The following is a 22,097-nucleotide window of genomic DNA, read 5'->3' as shown; positions in this document are numbered from 1 at the left end:
GATCAAATGTAAACATTTTATTCTGCCTTGAACATTTCTCCCTACTTCAAAAAAACCCCCTCAACTTAGTATCCACTTTGGAGCTCTCACAATCCATTTAATCAAGTTCCCAACTTAAAATCTTGAAAGAATCTCTGGTTTTTTTGCAGGTAGATCTATTCAACTTTCCACTTAAATATGCATGAATCAACTCAGTTATGTAAGTGTCTACGGTGAATTACCTGGCTTTTCATTCTCATCAGTATGTAATTCTTTATTTTTCCATACGGCTCAGCTAGTTTGATTACGGCATTGTCAGAATATCCTGAGTGAGGTAAGTTACTGAGGTGAATCACGCGACCAGGTTCTGGCTTTGGTGGCTCTGTTTTTTGGTCAGGCTTCCCCTCTGGTTTCTAAAATTAAGAGTTTGTGAAACCTTAAAAATAAATACTACATAAAAATCTGACATTTATATAACTTAAATCAATAAATGACATTTATATTAAAGATTAAGTTCCTGATTTTACTATATGCATTACAACTGAAACATAAGTAAGGTGCCAATTTTGGCTAGTGGCTGGGAGCTGCAAGGTCTTGCCGCCTCCCACAGTGGGAAGGGAGCTGAGGTACCCCCACCATGGGATCCTAGCAGCTAACTGGCCGTGGGGGGCATGGGGACCCCAGCAACTCAAGGGCCGCTACCACCATGGGGGCAGGGGGACCCCGAAGCTCCCAGCCACTCCGCAGCTGCCTAGTCCCTTCCCATTTTATCATGGATATTTTTAGTAAAAAAGTCAGATAGGTCATTGGCAATAAAGAAAAATTCATGGAAGCCTGTGACCTGTCCCAGACTTACTAAAAATATCCATGATACAATCTTACCCTTAAATATAACAAAACAAATTAATGCAAAAACTAATCATTAAGATAATGTAACACTGAATATATTATACTGATTAAAAATAAGATCTTAAAATGCAAAATTGTATTTACCTTTATTCTTTTATACTTATGGGATAAGTGCACTCTTACAGGTTTGCCAAATACTAGAGCTGGTGTTGTCATATAATATTCCACTGCAGCTTGGGCATCTTCAGTAGTGGACATTTCAATAAATGCCTGAAATTGTGTAAGAATTTATTTGTGCATTTACTTCAGTATTACTCTCTGGCAAAATAAGATGCACTTCTTAAAAAATGCAGTCAGGAAATGCAAGAGTCAAAACTTTTTACAGTAGCATTAACTGGCCCCGTAGAGTTAGGTATAAATTGCATATAGCATATTACTTACGTGTACACCAAAAAAATTAGTATATGTTCAGGACAAATTACTGTATAACACTTTAAACAATAACACTTTAAACAATAGAACTTACAAATTTAAACAAAAATTAAATGCAATGTTGCAGAATATTATCTCAGTGTATCTAAATTTCTGTGTTCCAAGGGGCGGGGCAGGGGGAGAAAAAGAAAAGACATTAAACCTGCTTCCCCTTAGCATTCCCCTCCTATGATGACAAGATGATACCCAGTATATTCCAGGGAACATGGAGAATTCCAAGGACTCATTTGGTCTGAGAACAAGCAAAAAAATTCAATCTAAATAACGAACAAGGATTTGTAACGTAAGTGGCTTTGTAAACTAAGAGTGCTCGCCTTCACAAATGCTGTAAGGTTGTGTGGTGTTCACTGACGCCAGTGAAATGTTACCCAATACTAATTATGCAATCAAAAGATTTAAATAAACTTACCTCATTAATTTTGTTTAGAATCAGATGATTTGTAATTATTCCAAATGGCTCAACAAGCTGCAGCAATTGGTACCTCAAGTTTTTCCCTCTCTGAAAATCCATAATGTGAACAACTCTGCTTGTTTCCTGATAAAAGCAGAAAGAACTAACTAGTAAAGTTTATCAGTAGCATGACATGAAATAGCATGTCAACTAACAGAGACATCATTGAAGGATTTCAGCCCCCACATCTCATCTAAAATTATTTAAGAAAGTAAGACCCATTTTACCAATGTCCTCTCTCCAGGCATAACTAAATGCATCAGGGCAAGGCAGGGAATTCCAAGGGTACATAAGTCAACTCTGTACACCAAAGAAGAAATTTATTCTTACTCAAGATGATGATTGACACAGTCTGAGGATAAGTCTATATCAATTTATGAATTTCTTTCTGGTTTATGAATTGCATTTAACATTGTAGCCCTTCAGTGTGGATTGGAACCGCCATTTTGCAGCAGGAACAGACTGCCTGGGAAGCCGAAATACAGCTTTCAAAATTGAATAGAACAATAGTGCTGCTACCAACAAACATTTACTTTTAAAGACTCTCTGCCCCAGCAATCTCACCAGAGGTCAGAGTGAGGAAAATCCCCACCAAAAGAACAAAGAGGTGTCACAGACTGCTTTAAAGGTGGCACGCTCTAAGCGAGGGAGTCATTTCATCCCTAGAAATAGAAGACAACTGCAGGACTGGGAGCAGGAGGGATTTTGCCATCCCGCAGGGACTCTCCAGAATGGTGAGGACTCAGAAGGAGATTGTGTTCTGGTATTTTTTTTGTTTTGTTTTGTTTTGCCTTAGATTTATAAGCTCTACTGTGCCAAAAGAGTAAATGGTGAGTATGCTTAAGAAGTTCCCTGCAAAGCCTATATTCCTTGCTTTAACTATCACATGTTCCCCAAGGGGTTAAACTGTAAACCAGACAACACCCTGCCGCCTGCTGGGATGGACTGGGGAGAACATGCAAAGCAGCTGGAGAGGCTTGTGAGCTTCAAGGCCCAGGGGAGTTGGACTGTGAAGTCTTTTATCCCAAGGAATGGGACCAGACAGGGAACTTGCATCCTGGAAATGTACTTTAGAAGCCAGCTCTAGAAACAGTGTCTAGACACAGCCCAGACCCACATGGGATAAAAAGTTTAGGTCCATTTAATAGTGTGGTGCCCATTCACTTGGTGGATCATGACAATGACCATAGTAGGTGGTTAAACATAATGACTGATATACTTGGTAATTTTAATCCAAAAGAATATAAATTAAATAGAGTCTTACCTTTTTATTAAAAAAAAAAAAGATTTGTATATTAGACTAAGCTGCTGTTTGCTTCAACATCCCATAACAACTCTGAATAAAAAGAAATCTACCCTGATACATTTTAAAGATATCCCCATTTTGCACCCTCTCCACAAAAAAAATAAGTTTGACATTCCTTGAAGCACAGTCAAGATTATCATCTCCTGTGCAAATAAGATTTTAAATTAAAATGAACTTTTGTGAGCATAACAGTAATGACTGTCACTGAAAATTGAGATGTACAGCACCAGGAACACAAACAATTTAAGTTTCTTACATCAGTTTGCATCTGCTTTAATGGCGATTAAAAAAAAAAATCAGAAAAATTAGTGCATTTGTGTAAGCACTACATGATGTACAAACAGTAAGACCAAAAACTGCAAACAATGGAGAACACACTAATGCAACGGTTCTCCAACTGGGGGTCGTGAGGTTATTACATGGCGGGTTGCGAACTGTCAGCTTCCATCCCAAACCCCGCTTTGCCTCCAGCATTTATAATGGCGTTAAATAGATTTTAAAAGTGTTTTTAATTTATAAGGTGGGGGGTCACACTCAGAGGCTTGCTATGTGAAAGGGGGTCCCAATACAAAAGTTTGAGAACCACTGTTCTAATGTATAGATGGCCATGTTCCCTGCTGCATCTTAACCTGAAACTGACTTATGACTAGACTACACCACACAGAAAAGCAATGCTTGAAGCTTCAAGGAACTTGGAAAAAGAAGACTTTTGAATGTTTTGGTCAGGCTTGTCTTATTTCTTCCCTCTTCTGTTTCTCAAGTGCCTCTTACCAAGATATGTAACTACCAAAAGAGCTGAGAAGTGATGGTCAACACTCAAACTCTGTAGTCTGTGTTGTAAAACAGAACAACATAAGGCATCTCCCTTACAAAGGAGTTATAAACCTGTTTTTTCAAGGTTTTATGGTTAGTCATGATCAGGCATAGTATGGCTAAGGGAAATGCAAGGTGTGTCTCAGTATCAACCTTGAGAGATTACCTCAAAAGCCGCGTTTGTCTCCAGGTTTCTTCAATTCTTGACCTCTTCGCTAAGACTAACAAGATTTCCACTTAGTACCAACAGCAATGAGGTCCATACAACTATCTGGTTATGTGGACTGAGTACCAATCCATTTTACAACAGACAGCAAATCACAACTGTAAAGACTGTCACTATCAACTTGTACTATATTCAAGTGAGCTAGATATGAAAGATTCTATAAAGGCTGTTTGAGTCCCATGTCCAAACTGGACTGGGAGTCAGAGATCTGGGCTCTATTTCTGGCTGCGCTACCGATGTGCTTCATGATCTGATGTAGGTAAGTCACCTTTCCGTGCCTCTATTTCCCCTACCATCCATTTTGTCCATTTAGACTGTAAGCTCTTGGGGTAGGGATTGCCTCTGTGTGTACACAGCACCCAGCACAACAGGACCATCATATAAGTAAAAATAATTCTACCACCTCCCAAACATATCTAATTTCCTCCTGTAGAATATATTAAAATGAGCAAGCTTCATATCAGTGTAGCTGCATATTACGGTTTTGTAAAGCCAATTCTTAGAATGATAATACTAACCATTCTGTCTTTCTGCATATGTCGTGGTCCTGGCATGTTTCCATTTCCAGCTCCTTTATATTAGAAATTAAAAGTATATAAGGAACACTTAAATGAGTTATGGTTACTGTTGACATTTCATCTTTTTAAAAGGTAGTAAGTTAAAGATCACTTGTAATGTCATAACTAAGTTATTTTTCAAACATTTAATTCAAGTTACTGTAAATTCACAAGAAATCAAATTCACACATAATATTTTACCAGTAAACCCTGAGAAGCAAAATCCATGGGTTGTGACCCAAAATTGGGGTCGCCAGAATGTGTCAAAGGCCCAGAGGGCTGGTTCAGCTTCCTGCTCTAGGTGTTACTACTTGGTGCACAGGGCCACAGTACTATTCAGGTTTGGCTCACTTGCCTCTCTATCATGACTGGGGGCTTGCCAGGCCAGGCCAGGCCAGGCCAAATTTGAGCAAGTGGCACTGTAACCCCATGCATCTGATCACAATGCCACTTGGGCCAAACATGAGTGGCGCGGCAACCATGGAAGTCACAATGCCTAGCGCAGGGAGCTGGTCCCAGCGCACTCCGCAAGACAGAAATGGGAAGAAAACAGTTGGTTTCACATTCTCTGTTAAGTACTCCGCACTCCCATATACCTCCTGCCCAGCAGCCAGGGCACATCTCATTTTCCATACCCTGTGTCCCAGTCCCCAGCCCAGCTCTCTCAATGTACCCCTCCCAAACAGACTTTTGCCAACTCACCAGTCCTGGTCCCCAGATCTTCCCCATTGCACCCCCAGTTCCTTCCCCAAGCCTCCCCACTTTATCCCCAGGGCCCCCAAATCCTCCCATCCTTTACCTTCTGCCCTCTCAGGGAGCCATGGGGGACTATCTCAGCTTGCTGTCTCCCCTAGCCCCAATTGCTCATGAGGAGTTCCCAGGTTTTCACATCTGGCTGGAGCATCTGCAATCTTAGCTCCAAGCGACCCCTAGTAAGGGAGGAGGCCTACACTGGGTCTGGGAGTATCTTAGGGAGCATCTGAGTCACAACAGGTCAGCAAGGTTTACAAATGGGTCCTGATCCCCAAAAGGCTGAGAACTACTTCTTTTAGATATCAATCCAGAGCACACTGCTGCAATGCTGAAGTCACTTAAGGTATGCACTGACCCCAATAACCCAAGTAGAATTTAACAGATCTGCTATAGTGAAAAATCTCCCATATTTATTTATACGTAAATGAGCTGAAACATTTTATTAAAGGGCAAAAAAAAAAAGTTAATGTAATGTTATGGTTGAGATTTTAGATGCAAACCTCAGAATTATGACCCTACAGCAACACTGATTCTACCATACTGCATATATTAAGGAATAAATTAAACCAAGTCTGTTAAGTAGTTAGTTACGGCTCAAAATTTAGGCTTATGAAATTGTTATGAAATTTCAAAGTATGAATGAAGAGAAACTAATGAAAGCATTAGTTCTCTTTAAAACATTTTTCTGTAGTGTTTGCAAGACAGATATGTATTAACATGCTGCTAGACTCTAGAGAATGACACCCAGAAAGCAAAATTGTCTCATCTACTTTAATGATTCATATTATTTGAAGTGGAAAAGTAAATAGCATAAAATGAAAGGTAAGGGTTTTTTTTTTGTTTTAACAATATATAGTTTTAGTAACAAAATAAAAGTTTGAACTTCAAAAATAGTTTGAGTTTTTTAATCTGACAGTGCCAACTTCAAACAAACTCAAAATAAAACTTTCGGCTAAATTAATGCTGCTGTGAAATCCTTCAGTTTCCTTAGTTAAGTTTTGACTCTCATGCTGCATAGAGTTACATGTGCCATTTAGTAGAAACCAACATTTCAGATAACCAGGAATTTGAGAAGAGTGCATTGAAAAAGATTTGTTTACTCATGTTACCTCTTGGCCCAATTGGTGGTCCAAGATGAAATGGAGGTGGCGGCGGCCCCAGAATTCCTGGTGCAGGATTTGTAGATTGCTGCAACATAGACCGATCACCCCTAGAAACGGAGATACAAAACAAAGCATATTAAACCTTTAAAAAGAAAAAAGCTTTTCATCAAGCCCCTAGAAAAGTTATGTCCTCATCACAAATACATTTGATACCACATCCTTGAGGGAAAGGAAAGTTACAACTAATTCTAGAAACCTCTCAAACTCACAGTAAGCTTTTCTACAAAGTTTCAGAAGTTTACCCAATTCCTAGTAGCCAAAGAACTAATCCTAAAGCAAGAGATGGCCACCTTCATCTTTTGGGTCTATCTGCTAATGAGATCCAGGTACAACACATGCTGAGAAGCTTCTGAAAAGGTGGAGGTTGGTGGGCTTTCTAACAAGGGTGTTATTCCTGGACCCTGCCTTGGAACGTCACCTGTATCCACCACCTCTGGTTAGTAGGTGTCTGAAGATCTAAGGGAAAAAATAACCCTCTTTACATTTAAAAAGATTTTTTGCAACCATAAGGGCTAGAAAATATATTTTTTTAAACAAGATCCTAAATTTATTGATGGTTTAAGGTCCTTCTGTGCATTTGGGAAAGCTTCCTCCACACAACCGAAGAGGGGATTATTGAAGTAGTTCTTTTCTACATATAATGCTTCAACAATAAAATCCTGTCTTTGGACATACCAGGGATAGAGAGCAAGTGCTGCATCACATTGGAAAACCAGTACTCTACTTCTTCCAATGGTATGTGCTGTCCATTTGTAGCTCTGATATAACACCACACATCTGGTGATTTAACAGCTTTACTGGTACTTATATGGGATGAGCTGTATAAATCACTAATGGCTACACTATTAATATTATTATGGCTAAATATAAAATTACTACAGTAATAATTAAAATGTAGTTCTGCATCTTTATGGTATAAAGCTGTATACAGTTTAAAGAGGAATTACTTGTACTAGTAGTTTAACTAAGAATTAAGTGGAAATTTGTAAGTTATGCTATGTTAGCAGCTAATAGCTACAGTATTCATTACTGGAAGATTACAAATACAATACACTATATGCACCACTGCAATGCAAGCATCTTAAATGCAATATATTTTTATGCCTAGGGGAAAAGTTTAGTGAAAACAAAAAGTTTTAACACTACCTGATCAAAAGAGCAACCCTAAAAATCGTCTCGTGCAGAATCTTTCAGGTGTCAGGCTATGGGGGGGAGGGATAGCTCAGTGGTTTGAGCATTGGTCTGGTAAACCCAGGGTTGTGAGTTCAATCCTTGAGGAGGCCATTTAGGGATCTGAGGCAAAAATCTGACTGGGGATTGGTCCTGCTCTGAGTAGGAGGTTGGACTAGATGACCCTGAGGTCCCTTCCAACCCTGATATTTATGATTTGCATTAGAAGTCTGACCATGAAGTTTCAGCAAGTCAGCCTATGCCTTAGGCCTTGGCTACACTGGCACTTTATAGCGCTGCAACTTTCTCGCTCAGGGGTGTGAAAAAAAACAACACCACACACCCCTGAGCGCAGCAAGTTACAGCGCTACAAAGCAACAGTGTAAACAGTGCCCCAGCGCTGGGAGAGCGGCTCCCAGCGCTGCAAGCTAATCCCCAAGGGGAGCTGAAGTGCCTGCAGCGCTGGCAGAGCCCTCCCCCAGCGCTGGCGCTGCAACCACACTTGCACTTCAAAGCACTGACGCGGGAGCGCTCCCGCAGTAGCGCAGTACGGCTGAAAGTGTAGCCATACCCTTAGAAATAATCAGTTTGTGCTTCATTAAAAAAAAGTTTGTCCAGCTTCAACCTAATCATTTTGGGACAGTGAAATTTCCAAGGCAGAAATTGATCATTTTTCCCATGCTCCACATCTGTGACCATGGGCCACTTTGCTGAAGTCATGATCTGACACTGAACTCCAAATTTGAGATTTGGATTCCTAGGTATCAAAGAACTTAAACTATTTTTATCCCATAGGTTTTATGGCAAGATTACTTCTCAAAATCTGGCAATTTTATAGTTAACATTTCAGTTTTAGTGCAATTTCCTTTAAAGGCAGATACCTTCTTAAACAATAGATTTCTTTAGTTCTTTTAGGGAAATGTTTAGTTAGATCAAATATATGATCACCATGTAAAGCTATTTAATAATTAATTCCTTCAAGTTTTCATTCTGCAATTTATTATTCATTATTCTCTGCACAAACACCTCCAGAGAGAACATTAAGGAGACAGACATCAAAGCAGATAAAAAAAATTAAGATTGTTATAAAGTAACTTAATCATATTTCAATTTTTTACTTTCTTCCCATTTTAGAGTCTTAAATTGCTAGAGTGACCATTTAGATCTAACTCCCTAATCACTAAAAAAATTATGTAAAATCTGAAATTCTACTAAAGTTTCAAACTTAAAATGCTCCTATTTGCTGAAGAAGAGAAGTCTAGAGCAGTGGTTAACATAAGAGCAGCCATACTGGGTCAAAACAAAGATCCATCAAGCCCAGTATCCTGTCTACCAACAGTGGACAATGCCAGGTGCCCCAGAGGGAGTGAACCTAACAGGTAATGATCAAGTGATCTCTTTCCTGCCATCCATCTCCACCCTCTGACAAACTGAGGCTAAGGACACCATTCCTTACCCATCCTGGCTAACAGCCATTAATGGACTTAACCTCCATGAAACTATCCAGTTCTCTTTTAAATGCTGTTATAGTCCTAGCCTTCACAACTTCCTCAGGCAAGGAGTTCCACAAGTTGACTGTGCGCTGTGTGAAGAACTTCCTTTTATTTATTTTAAACCTGCTGCCCATTAATTTCATTTGGTGGCCCCTAGTTCTTGTATTATGGGAATAAGTAAATAACGAAGGCAGTTGCTGGAAGCGGCAGACAGTACGTCCCTCCATCGGCTCCCACTGGCCTAGAGCAGCGAACTGCAGCCACCGGGAGCCGCAATCGGCTGAACCTGCAAATGTGGCAGGTTAACAAACCGGCCCAGCGCACCTGGGGCTTTCCCTGCACAAGCAGCAGAACAACTTTAGGAACCACTGGTCTAGAGCCTTAGTAACATCCTCACTGTAAACATCACAAACTCAAAATTGGTAAGCAAAAAGCCCATTCTCTATTTGGAATCAGAATCACCTTTCCATACACTGAACTTCCACAAGTCAATGACCTGATCCTGGTCTCACTGAAGTCAATGGCAAAACTGACACCTATGACAGTGGAGCAGGATTAAGTCATGTAGGCTCCCAAGGGGGTGAGATTTAAAACAAAACCTGGCCTGTGTATTAAAAAGTTAACAATAACTTCATTAATGTATCAAAAGTCAAAATAACTTCTCACTGTTAACACTACAGCAATTTTATGCCATTAATAGAAAAGTTAATAAAAATATAATTTTAGCCCCCGATTCTAAAAGCAATTAAGACTGTATTTAATTATAAGAAAGTAGTTCTGTTGAAGTCAGAATTATGGCTTTAATTTTCAATATTTTAGTAGTGGCATTTAGTTCCCTCTTGCTATTGCCAGGATTTATAATATTGTTCATTATAAATTTTTATCTAAAGTTGCAATAGCAGAAAAAATCAGACTCATTTTACAAACCCTCAATCTGATTTTAACAGCTACACTCCAGACAATTTCTCTATTTCCTAGATATAATTACACAAAGAGAGCCAACTCAGTTAAATCAGTGCTGCTTTTCAGCTGGTATAAGAGCAGTCCACCCATAAAAGGAAATGTGGACAAGTGTCCAGACAGGATAAAACTTAGGAAAAAAAACCCAGAACCCTGCACTCTATTAAGTGATAGGAAATTGAGCCCCTTTGTTCTGACACACTGAAAGATTTTAGTATTTCCAATATTTGACAAAGTTGAAAAAATGCCAAGTTGTAATTAGTCATTTCATTGCATTATGTACTTCCAATATAAAAGTAACTTGTATTTTGCATTGTTCATGTTTTACTTACATTCCATGTCCAGAATCATTATCAGGATTCCACTCTGGATATCTTTAAATGAAAAAAGGTCATTTATAAATAAAATAAAATTAGGATTGCAAAGGACAGTATCTACACAAAACTACTACAAATTCACATGTTTCACAGGAAGCAGGAAAACATGAACACATTGTACAGGAATAACTTGGATAGCATGACTGGCAGCCATTAAACAAATGTAATTTCTAACAGCCATAAGCACTTCAATGCTAATTAATTAGGTGGTTTTTCCCCCAGACTAGGGAGTGTATTATACACCTCTACCCTAATATAACGTGGTTGTGGGGAGCAAAAAATCCCTACTGCATTATAGGTGAAATGCTGTTATATTGGAGTAACGGTGGCACGGTTGCAGAGGCGATTTAAAGAGCCTGGGGCTTTGGGTGGGGAGCCCCGGACCCTTTAAAACACTGCCCAAGCCCCACTGCCGCAGCATTGGGGTAGCAGCAGCAGGGCTCCAGCGGTGATTTAAAGGGTCCTGGGCTCCCAGCAGCAGCCGGAGCCCTTCTGCTACCACGCTATTTGCAAATCTGTGTTATATCTGGTCACGTTAGAGTGGGGTAGAGGTGTACTTATATACCAAATATCTAGCAATAATCTGTAGTATTACAACAGGAGAGATTTGAGTCTACACTATATGTAGAACAGACTGAAAGGAGAACCTCTTGGAAGTTTGCCCTAGAAGCATAACTAGGGAGTATTGCAAGATGTTACAAACATTGAACACCTGCTAGTTGACACTGTCTAAACATATGTAAAGCATAAGAGCTTAGCAGAGACTAAATTGCCTTTCTGCAGCATATTTAATTAATTTTTGGCCCTGAGATGCTTAAGAGGAATGGCTAAAACAAGTTTAATGTATTGGTCTTTTCAGAGCACACCGGGCAAATTATTTAAACCTGCTCTGTAAAATATAGTTAACAGCTGTCTAATTCTACACGCCCTCATACCACAAGAATGCTTAAGGTATTTCAAACTCATACATTTCAAGAAGAAGCTGACAACGTCGACTGTGGGTTGCTCCATTGATATGATGGTTCCACTCCTGCAGTAAAGTAAACAGTTACAATTAACAACATAAGGTCAAATATTTTTTAACAAACCATTCTCTCTGCACAGCTATGTACCTACTCTTCTATGCAGAGGTATTTAACAAATAGTTGTGTATAGATACTGAAGTCTGTTTGTAGTGCTTTAAAAATACAATGAATTTTGACCTACCTTAAAATGTTATAACCTGACAAAGTGTCCGATGGAAAATGTCCTCTGGAATCTAAGGGCTTGATTCTGGCTTCAGATATGCAAAGCTCATCATGAGAAAATTGCTAGAGTATGCCTGCAGGGAGCCTAAGGTTTTCCTTTCATAGCCTTGAGATTTTTTCCTAACCCCTCTGCTTTACACCTCAGACCTTCGAAGACTAACATACTTAAATATACTGCATTCAGTTATGGGTAGCACAAAAGCCAGAAGATGAAAAATTGTAATGAACTCAAAAAAGAGCAACAAAAAAATCATTAAGGGGTTAGAGGGACTGACACATAAGGAAAGATTAAAAGAACTGAAAGTGCATAGCTCAGCCAGACAACTATGTTAGGGAAAGATAGAAGTATACAAGTATTTGAATGATATAGACACCAAAGAGAGGGGGAACTTGTTCAGGATGATACAAAGAGGTATAACTAGGAGTAATGGAATTAAGCAAAATAATATTTAGATTAAACATCAGAAAAAATTTAATGAAAATAACTCCTAGAATGTGGAAAAGACTCCAAAAGCCAAGAGGTAGAATCTTCATTTGCTTGGGTCACTAAAACAGGACTTAGTTGTCTGGTAGATCTGTTAAAAGACCATATTTTCCAAAGCTTTACTTGATTAACTACTAGCCAGAGCCAAATGCAAAAGAGGAGTTCTGGAGAAAGGCAGAAGGGTCTCACATCTATCAGGTGCAGAGGTAACAACCTGATAATAAACCCAGTACTTCAGTTTGCAGGGAAAGGGAGGGTGCTGGGATTTCTATAAGGCTCTAGGAATAGCCTCCTATCTAGGGGTTCAATTTTCCATATCAGCCTCTGGCTAGAAAGTATCTGATAAATCTGAACTATGACTGACTACTGATAGAACTGAAATCCACCCCTCCCCCCTTCTTCCCCACTCTTCCAACCATTAAAGGGAGCTCTCTGCTACTCTAGTCTTCCCTCAATGGCCAGTTTTGGTTCTCTTCCCTCATCAAAATGTCCAGTGCCTTGCTCTTGCTGTTGCTCACAACTTTTGTAAGCAACTGCAGAATGACACAGACATGATTTCTGACTTCCACTCTTGATCATCAGGTTCCAAACAAGTAGCAATGAAACTGACCAGAACTTTATTAATTCCACTCTGCAGCTGTCAAGGAAACCCATGATCATCAGCGGAAGTATTGGAGCAATTAGTTATAGTACAATGATATTTTCAAGCTTAAATTCTGCACAAATTGATGGCCTCTCTCTGTGATCCAGAAAAATCTTATTCAGTATGGGCAACTTTTCCATTTTTAAGATGTTATAACCATCCTCCTGGGTAAAGCAGTGAAGTATCAGAGGCTAACTGTACTGCCTTGCCTTCAAGAACTCAGACTTTTAATGGCCTTGCAGCAAAAGAATAGAATGTAAAAGCAGCAAAGAATCCTGTGGCACCTTATAGACTAACAGACGTTTTGGAGCATGAGCTTTCGTGGGTGAATACCCACTTCCTCAGATGCATGTAGTAGAAATATCCAGGGGCAGGTATATATATACTAGCAAGCAAGCTAGAGATAACGAGGTCAGTTCAATCAGGGAGGATGAGGCCCTGTTCTAGCAGTTGAGGGCTAGAACAGGGCCTCATCCTCCCTGATTGAACTGACCTCGTTATCTCTAGCTTGCTTGCTAGCATATTTATACCTGCCCCTGGATATTTCCACTACATGCATCTGAGGAAGTGGGTATTCACCCACGAAAGCTCATGCTCCAAAACGTCTGTTAGTCTGTAAGGTGCCACAGGATTCTTTGCTGCTTTTACAGATCCAGACTAACACGGCTACCCCTCTGATACTTGACACCATGCAAAGAATAGAATGATAATTCAAGTCTCCCATAAAGCATTGTCACTAAGCTGTAACTAGGGCCCTGCCAAATTCTCACTCATTAAAAATGCGTCTTGGACCATAACATCTGGTCTTTTGTGTGTTTTTACCCGATAGTATATAGATTTTTCAGGAGAAACCAGTGTCTCTCAAATTGGGGGTCCTGACCCAAAAGGGAGTTGCAGGAGGTCACAAAGTTATTTCGGGGTTTGTGTGTGCAGTGTTGCCACCCTTACTTCTGTGTTGCCTTCAGACCTGGGGGGGGGCTGGAGAGTAGTGACTGTTGGCAGGGTGCCCAGCTCTGAAGGCAGCGTCCCGCCAGCAGCAGTGCAGAAGTAAAGGTGGCAATACCATACCATGCTATCCTTACTTCTGTGCTGCTGCTGGCAGCGGCTCAGCCTTGAGAGCTGGGCTTCCAGCCAGCAGCCACCATTCTCCAGCTGCCCCGCTCGGAAGGCAGCGCCACCGCCAGCAGCAGCACAGAAGGGTAGCAGAACCATGACACCTCCTACAATAACCTTGTGACACTCCCCCCCAACTCCTTTTTGTGTCAGAACCCCTACAATTACAACACTGTGAAATGTCAGATTTAAGTAGCTGAAATCATGAAATTTATTATTTTTAAAATCCTATGACCATGAAATTGACCAAACTGGACAGTGAATTCGGTATGGCTGATTTTTTTTAAGATATACAAAACGTATCAGAGAGCAGGATGAAATCCTGATCACTCACTCTGTTACAGGTTGGTTGGTTTATTTTGGTTTTTAAAAAGGAGGACTTCACTTTGTGCAGGATTCACAAGATATGAGTTCCTACTGTTGTCTCTGCAATTGTGAACTCGTATATCAATGATTCTAATTCACAAACCTGTGAATAAGAGCCAGTTTATTCCACTATATACCAAACATTCATTACTTAAAAACAGAAGGAGGCCAAATGTAGAAAAGGAAGACCATTTTAAGCTTTTAAAAGGTGGTGCAAACAGATTTAAGTCATTTAATACAGACACCCCCTCAACAACAGGAAAATGTAAACTTAAGAGTTCACAATGCATTTTTAATTTGCAAAGTTTCCAAGGCTGGCTCAGCTAAATGTATAGTATATTTGAAGTTTGCTTGCAAGTTTATTTTTTAAAAGTGACAAACAATTTAATATCCTCTATGTATTTTGGCTGGGATTTTCACATATAAAAGTAGTTGGGCATCCAACTCCATAGTGAATTTCAAATTCCCTCAGGTTCTTTTGAAAACCCAGCCTATATATATTTTTACAATTTAATTTTTCAAGTGAAGATTTTTTTTTTTTAAACTAAGGTGAAGTTCGCTTGCTTAGTTAGGTTTTTGTTTAATAGTTTTACCACATTCTATTAAAAGGGTTCTAGACTCCTCAAAATATTACTCAGGTTGCTTCAGGATCAAAGTTTCCCAATTCTGAATTTTCAGGGCATATTTACACACAGACATTGATCTAGGTGGGTGTCTGAAATTAAACTCTTAAATATGTTTTGCTCTATTTTCAAAAGTTCTAAGTACCCTCAGCTCCCACTGAAGTCAACAGCAGCTGAAGGTGCTCATGACTTTAGAAAAAAAAATCAAGCCAAACTTATTTAGGAGCCTAACGTTAGATATTTATTTATTAGTCTTGGCTATTACTTTAAGAAACCCATGTCTCTTGAATGTTTTATTTTCAAGTTAACCTACTCACGCTGTTCCCTCTACCACAATGGCTCTGTTTTATTTTACGGGAAGAGCGGGGAGGTAACATTTGCCTAAATCCTGTTCTATGATGTAGGGGGTCAAAATTGATAAAGTGCTTAATCAGACAATTTGGGAAGTATTTCTTTCCACAAGTAGATGTTAGAACAAGCTGTCAGTCATCAATGAAGTTTTATACACAAAGTTAAAGGAACAACTAGTAATGTATGTAGAAAAGGAGCGCAACTTCTTATCTTTGTGAAGTTAAGTTTTTTCCCCTTTGGCAGACTTCAATAAAACACACAGTCCCTTCTCTATCCTCCTGATACTATTTTATTTTAGAGGAAAGAGAAAATATTGTAGTAATAAGCTACAATTGTCCCAGCTCACATAAGCATATTCCAATCTGCTTCCCCTAGAATTTGATTCAGATCTTGGTGTTTTACCTGTGACTCAAAATCAGAAATATCATAACGTAAAGAATATCTAACAAAACTGGAGAAAATATGGTACCCATATCATTGCAGGAAAATACTTTCTTCCTGCAGTGATGTTATTTATGGATAAGAAAGCAGACCCCAGGATTTGGATCCTGGCAAAACAGAGGAACCGATTTCCAAAATATTTTATATGCTGTATTGGAAGTTTAAGCCTGCACATGTATTATGTTACTAACTTGATCTTAAACAGTTTAAAGTGAGCTGAAGAATGTTTGTAAATTTTAAGTGTTTTCAATACACTGTCAAAGGGGGAAAATATTTTTTCATATTCTAAAAAAAAAAAAAAAAAAAAGCTTCCTTTCACAATTGGCTTCTTTTATGCCACGTTTCTGGACAAAACAAAAGCAAGCAGAATAGAGTAAGCAAAAGCACTGAAAAGAACCTTTATAACAGGAGATACCATTATAAAGTATCTCAAGATGTTAACATTTAACTTCTGTAACCATATAAGATGTTTTCATATAACTATGGGTTTGTTGTTTATTGGTTGTATCAGTTACAAAAATAAATTCCAAATAAAGAAAAAAACCTGACTGGAGTTACCTGAAGTAATAATTCATAAACCTGTATTTGCTTTTTCAAGTTAGTAAATACAATACAACAGCTAAATTCTCAAGTTATATGGACACTTCGGGTTTCTTAATTTTAGTTGTATTACACAAAATATTGTTTTAAAATGTTTTCAGGAATAGGTAATACTTCCAGGTGTTACTGTAAAGAAAAAGTTAGTAACAATACCACCACATTAAATCAATTTTAAGGCAAATGTATGTATTCTTAACTTGAATAATCTTCCCCAAAGCCTTCAAATGAAAAAATATAATGTAACTGATTTTGACCGGAGGGGCACTGAAAGCCAATTTCAAAATTCAGCTGCCTAGTGTATTGAAAATCAGCAAGAATGAATAAAACCAAAAAGCTGAAGTTAAGAGAGCTCTGAAATAATATCTGAGCAAATAAGCCAGTTTGGGTAAATTGTCACCTTGTCAGAGACTTGAACTATAATTATGAATAATTTAAGAGGGAAGTCTGATCAAAAATAAATATACCAGAAGATCCACTCTAGTAGCAAGTCAAGTAAAAGAACGCTACCAGGAACACAGAGCAGGATACTGCAGCAGCAGACTGATTTTTTTCTGAGCTTCTAAAGGGACAGATGCAACACGTGACAATAAAAAGTGAGTCTGAAGTGTGCCTAAGAAAGTTGTGAAAAAAGGAGAAAAAATGACGACAAATTTCAGCCATAGTATGAGATAGAGTGTTAAAGTGAAATTAAAAAGGCAAGAATGAGCTAATCTAAAATGTGAATTATACTCCTGCAAATAAGTTCCAGGGCTCTACATTAACTCTTTCCCTTTGGCCAGGGACAAGGAAAAAAGCAGTGTTGTGCAAGAATGCATCTTAACTAGATATATATCAGCAATCAAGACAGATGTGGAGGAGAGCTGAATCTAGCTTCCTGAATAGCACAATAGATACACTGCAAAAAATAAACAAAAAAATAAAAACCAACCAAAAACAAAAACACCAAAAAAACTGCTTAAATGCCAGATGTTTGTGGTTAAGAGAACATGTAGGATGTAAAATATAAATAAGATATCCCAGCAGATGATAGCTGTTTGGTCTGAAGTTAAGCAATCTGGGCAAATAGAATATTAATGTAAAGCCCTGGTTTAAAGTGTTCATTAACAATTACTTTGTAAATAAACTAAGTGCCTTTTTCACTCAAATTTTCAGATTTTAAAAGTAATTAGGCTATAGAAATAGTCAAAGAAAAAGGTAAAAACAGAATAGATACTACAATGTAAAGGAAAATAGAAGCATCTGATGCATAACTCACCTTATTAGAATGAACTGGCATATCACATATAGAGCACAGATGGGGATAACCCTTCGGTAAGAATCCATGGAAGTCTTCAATATTGCTATTTGGAGGAGCACCTCTCTTTTTCTCAAAAAGAGATCTCTCAGGACCAGGACCACGACCCATTCTGTCATACTCACTTTCATATTTATGATAGTTATGCGAAGTCTCACCATAAAAAGAGTCATCCCTACACCTTTCTCCATCTCTTAATCTGTCATCTTCATAATCCATTCTGTCATAATAACCAGATTCTTGAGAACGACTTCCATGGTCATAGTCAACCACTGGGTTGAGACTAGGACCACGATCATCAAAACTATCTCTTCTAAAGTGCCTTTTTTCTTCCCAATCATCCCTAGGTACTCTGTATGGTGGCTCCCGTGTAGATGATCTGCCATCTCTACCATAACTCAATGAAGGACCTTCTTCAGCTCTCCTCCTTTTAAGTTGTAGAAGGATTTGAGGCAAGTTTTCAGGAGTAATCTTGTCCTCGGGATAGCGACTCAGTTCATCTAAGTCTCTAGCAGACAGACCAAAGCTGGCCAAAATATTAGTGGCCTGGTCTGCATCTCCACGGTGTTGAGAAGACAAAGGGAGTGGACCTCTACTTCCAATGTTAAAAATAGATTGTAAATTATGGGAAGAGGTACTAGCAGAAGACAGTGCACTATGAGATCCTTGTTGGTTCAATGAAGAACTCATTCCAAGATTCATTAAGCTAGCAAGGCGTGCAGTACCCTGGTTCATCCTTCCAAGAGATGCTGGCATACTTAAAGACTGGGTAGCAGCAGCAAGAAGGCCTATTCCTGCAGATAGGTCACGCCCATGACCTTGTGAATCCCTACTTAGAGATGACTGCTGGAATGACTTGGACATTGTAGAACTATAGCTTGTCTACTTTATGGATCAAAATTTTAAAGATGGCTGAAAAGAAAGCTCACACTAGTAAGGTAAACTTCACTTCAAAATGGTAACGCCAAGAAAAAAGGATCAATAATGACTGTAGATCTTCTTCAAGCTGAGAAACACCAGACAATTCTGTAGAAAAACAAGCAGTTTTAGTCATAAATCCCTTTAAACAGATGCAGTTTTAAACTTATGCATCATGTTGATCTAAAAAACATTTAAGATCTCAATCTTACAAGGCTTTTATTACATAGCTTAAACAGATTTGAGATGTACTCAGAACCTACATATATTACTTGATAAAAATACAGTAGTTTTTCCTCCTATACAAACTAGTCTTCTCCTACAAAAAATGAGTCATATTGAAGATAAGTGAATTTCAGAAGCTTTAGATGTTAGAAAGCATCTCAAGTTTACTAGCACACAAGCCGTGATCTTTAATGCTTTTGTATACACCTACTTCACTATGCTAAGTTCCAGAAGACCACAAAAAACAAAAAGCCATGGAAACCAAGATGAATTTGGTATATACACATTTAGAAATGAAAACTATACCACTATAGAAAAGGACGAAAGGGAAGTTATAAGTGTCTACTATAAGATCTAGTAAATAAGACCAAACATAATATTCAACCTTTATGCAATCAAATCAAATTACTGAAGTGAAGACAGATGTGAACAAGAAAAATAAGTTTTAATTTGGTAGAAAGTAAATAAGACCTCTTGCTAAAATTGCAGTTATATGGTTAATACCACATATGAAATGAATCTATTCACTATACCACAGCCATAACACATCAGCCTGTGCTATCAGATCTCAAGCTAAGTAAGGCCAGGTTTGGTCAGTACTTGGATTGGAGACGTCCAAGGAAAACCCTATTGCTGCAGGAAGAGGCATTGGTAAATCACAAGATGGTGCTATTCTTCCCGCCCCTAATCCCCATCAGTTCTGAACCAACACACTGTTAGGAAACACTGATGATACTGCTGTCTTTTGGATGTGCCTTAAAATTGAGATCATGACCACGATGGTTGTTAAATGTCCCTCAGCATTTTTCACAAGAGATGAATATAATCTGTAATTTATAGAGTCATAGATTCTAGGACTGGAAGGGACCTCGAGAGGATACTACAACAGAGTAATATATTCTGCCTAATTACATTTCCTCTGTAGTTTCAATTGGATAAGGTATTCTTCACTTCCTACATTGTTTTGTAGGGTTTCTGTATACTTCTTGACAGCTGTTTTATTCCAATGTAGAGATGCTGTATTTCAAAGGGATTTCATTTTTGTGGAGAAGTGAGGTAGTGTATTTCCCCTCATATTTATACCTCTACAGACTGGTGGCATGTGCTGTCTAAGCAGTCCAACTCCCCATATGAATGCCCTTCTCTGGTAGCATAGGACAACCACATTTGGGTCCTGGAAAGAATACACCCTTTGAATTCCTGCAGGGCACTCAGCCCCCCCTGCATAGCCACTCACCCATAAAAACATAATGGCCTTGCAACAGAGAAAAGAATATAAATCATACAGCCCCAAATCATGCACCCTTCTGTCAGAGAAGGGCCATTTTTGGGGTGAGAAGGGAACAGAAGCGGGGGTCTTCCTCTGAAGAGACGAATAGTGGAGACTCTCTAAAGCACACCCCAGGGACTTAGCCTTGCAGAGCTTCACATTCTCAATATTAGGAGAATTCAAAAGTACAAGCCAGGGTTTACAAGTGTGTGATCCTCACAACTGCATACTGAATTTAAATCCATTTTTCACTGGTGACTAAAGTAAAATATTTTTTCACCAATATTTCTAAGTCTAAAGCAATTTGGTATCCTCTAGGGCGAAAGATGTTATTTATGTCTCATATATTAATTCTTTACCAAATATTTATGACTTATATCAGAGATGTAGAGAATCCTATAATAGATGTGAATAATACATAAAGCCAATACAAAGGACCACCGTCAATGCATCCAATGTTATGAGTATAATTTTGCTTTACCTATGGTTAAAAAAATCTGCAGCCTTTTGCACTCAATTGACATAAATTTCACGTGGGATCTATAAGATTAAGCAGCATGGGAAAAACTTATTTGGAAAGAGCAAATGATCTGGAGAGGTAGAAGGATATTCCAGACAACAGTAGCTGCACAATAAATTATTCAGTGGCAAGAATGTAGGGAGGGACAGAGAAGGCTGGTGGCTAGGTGAAATGGCAAGATCCAAGACCCAAACTGAACATGTTCCAGGGGTCTCTCTATAAAAAAGGGACAATTTTGGACTGTATTGTAAAATGAAGAGCCAATTAAATGTTAAAAGTATCAGAGAAATGTTCAGACTTGCTCATATTCAAGATAAAATTGGTAGTAGCATTCTCTAATAGTTCACACTACCTTCAAAGTACTTCACAAACTACTTTACAAAGTAAAAATTACTTCATTTTATATACATCTGCATTAACTTAAACCCTTAAAGTACAGTTCACATATACATTTGTAGCATGGGACAGAATTTGTTTTTTTAATAGTGCCTTTCTTAAGGTCTATCAAGAAACTTTGCAAAACATTGAGTTAGAAACTGGTAACAAAGGTTGAGCATACAGCCATATGCCCAGCAATAGCTTGACGCACATAGCTTTGGACATCAGAACCTGCTTAAACTAGAAGTTGAACAGGACACCAAAGTTACCTACAGTACTATTGAAAAAGCATTGTTTCCCTCAAAAGCAGATCCACTGCTAATCCTCCTGCCACACTTCTTGACTATTAGTTTACTGTCATAGCTTTGGTCAGAAAATCACTGAACAAAACCAAGAGCGTTTGAGTAGTAGCACCTCATACAGAGTTCTGCTGCAGAGAGAACCTGAGTTTCACCCTGTAGCCTGGTTCTACAAACAAATTGTTTCTGCAGAGTGTTACTGCAAGGATGCTGCAGATCTGCAAAGAGAAAGCCAGAAAAACAGAAATGAAGACTACAAAACCGGAAGAGACTTAGCAAGGAGAAAAACTCAGGAGAGGATGAAGGAAGACAATTACATGGGAAACCACTGCTGACAGAACTGTGAGGTTTTTAGTAGTTTGTGTACATACTATAAATGTTTATCCTTGTTAACTGTCAAGAAGTTGAATATAAAGGGAAATTATGTGTCTGAGTGGATGTCTCTAAATATTTCCTTATATCATTGCCACCTGATGATTGCCACCAGTCTTTTGTTTGTAAATTAAGATCAAAAGTGGGAAGGGGACAGAATGAAAGAAATAAGAGCCACTAATTTCATAGCCAAAGGACGTTTAATTTCCACATGGTCAAGTTTAACATCTCATTCAAAAGACAGCATTTCTAACATTGCAGGCCCTTGAAGGACTACAGTACAGTGTCAATACCTGGTATTGACAAGTCCTGATGAACCTGTACCCCAAGATCTTGACTTCAAAGTGAGTGTGCCCTCAACTGA

General features: G+C 38.6%; 1 protein-coding gene across 6 annotated transcripts in view; it reads right to left on the bottom strand.

The window, feature by feature from the left end:
• MATR3 (matrin 3) overlaps positions 1-22,097 on the bottom strand; it is a 45,571-nt gene that overhangs the window by 13,560 nt on the left and 9,914 nt on the right. For 3 of the 6 annotated variants that reach the window (XM_030573975.1, XM_030573974.1, XM_030573976.1), the window contains exons 2-9: positions 17,713-18,777; positions 11,558-11,619; positions 10,545-10,586; positions 6,536-6,636; positions 4,635-4,687; positions 1,730-1,855; positions 973-1,098; positions 222-392 (exon numbers count right to left, since the gene is read on the bottom strand). In XM_030573975.1, coding sequence (XP_030429835.1) covers positions 222-392; positions 973-1,098; positions 1,730-1,855; positions 4,635-4,687; positions 6,536-6,636; positions 10,545-10,586; positions 11,558-11,619; positions 17,713-18,615 — 1,584 coding nt within the window. In that variant the 5' untranslated portion in view covers positions 18,616-18,777. The remainder of the gene's footprint in view (positions 1-221; positions 393-972; positions 1,099-1,729; positions 1,856-4,634; positions 4,688-6,535; positions 6,637-10,544; positions 10,587-11,557; positions 11,620-17,712; positions 18,778-22,097) is intronic. The other 3 variants (XM_030573977.1, XM_030573980.1, XM_030573978.1) reach the window with 1 other exon arrangement.

The sequence above is a fragment of the Gopherus evgoodei genome, chromosome 8 (genome assembly GCF_007399415.2).
Source record: "Gopherus evgoodei ecotype Sinaloan lineage chromosome 8, rGopEvg1_v1.p, whole genome shotgun sequence".
NCBI lineage: Eukaryota > Metazoa > Chordata > Testudines > Testudinidae > Gopherus > Gopherus evgoodei.
The sequence above is the reverse complement of the archived record's forward strand: the minus strand, read 5'-3'. Positions and strand labels throughout refer to the sequence as shown.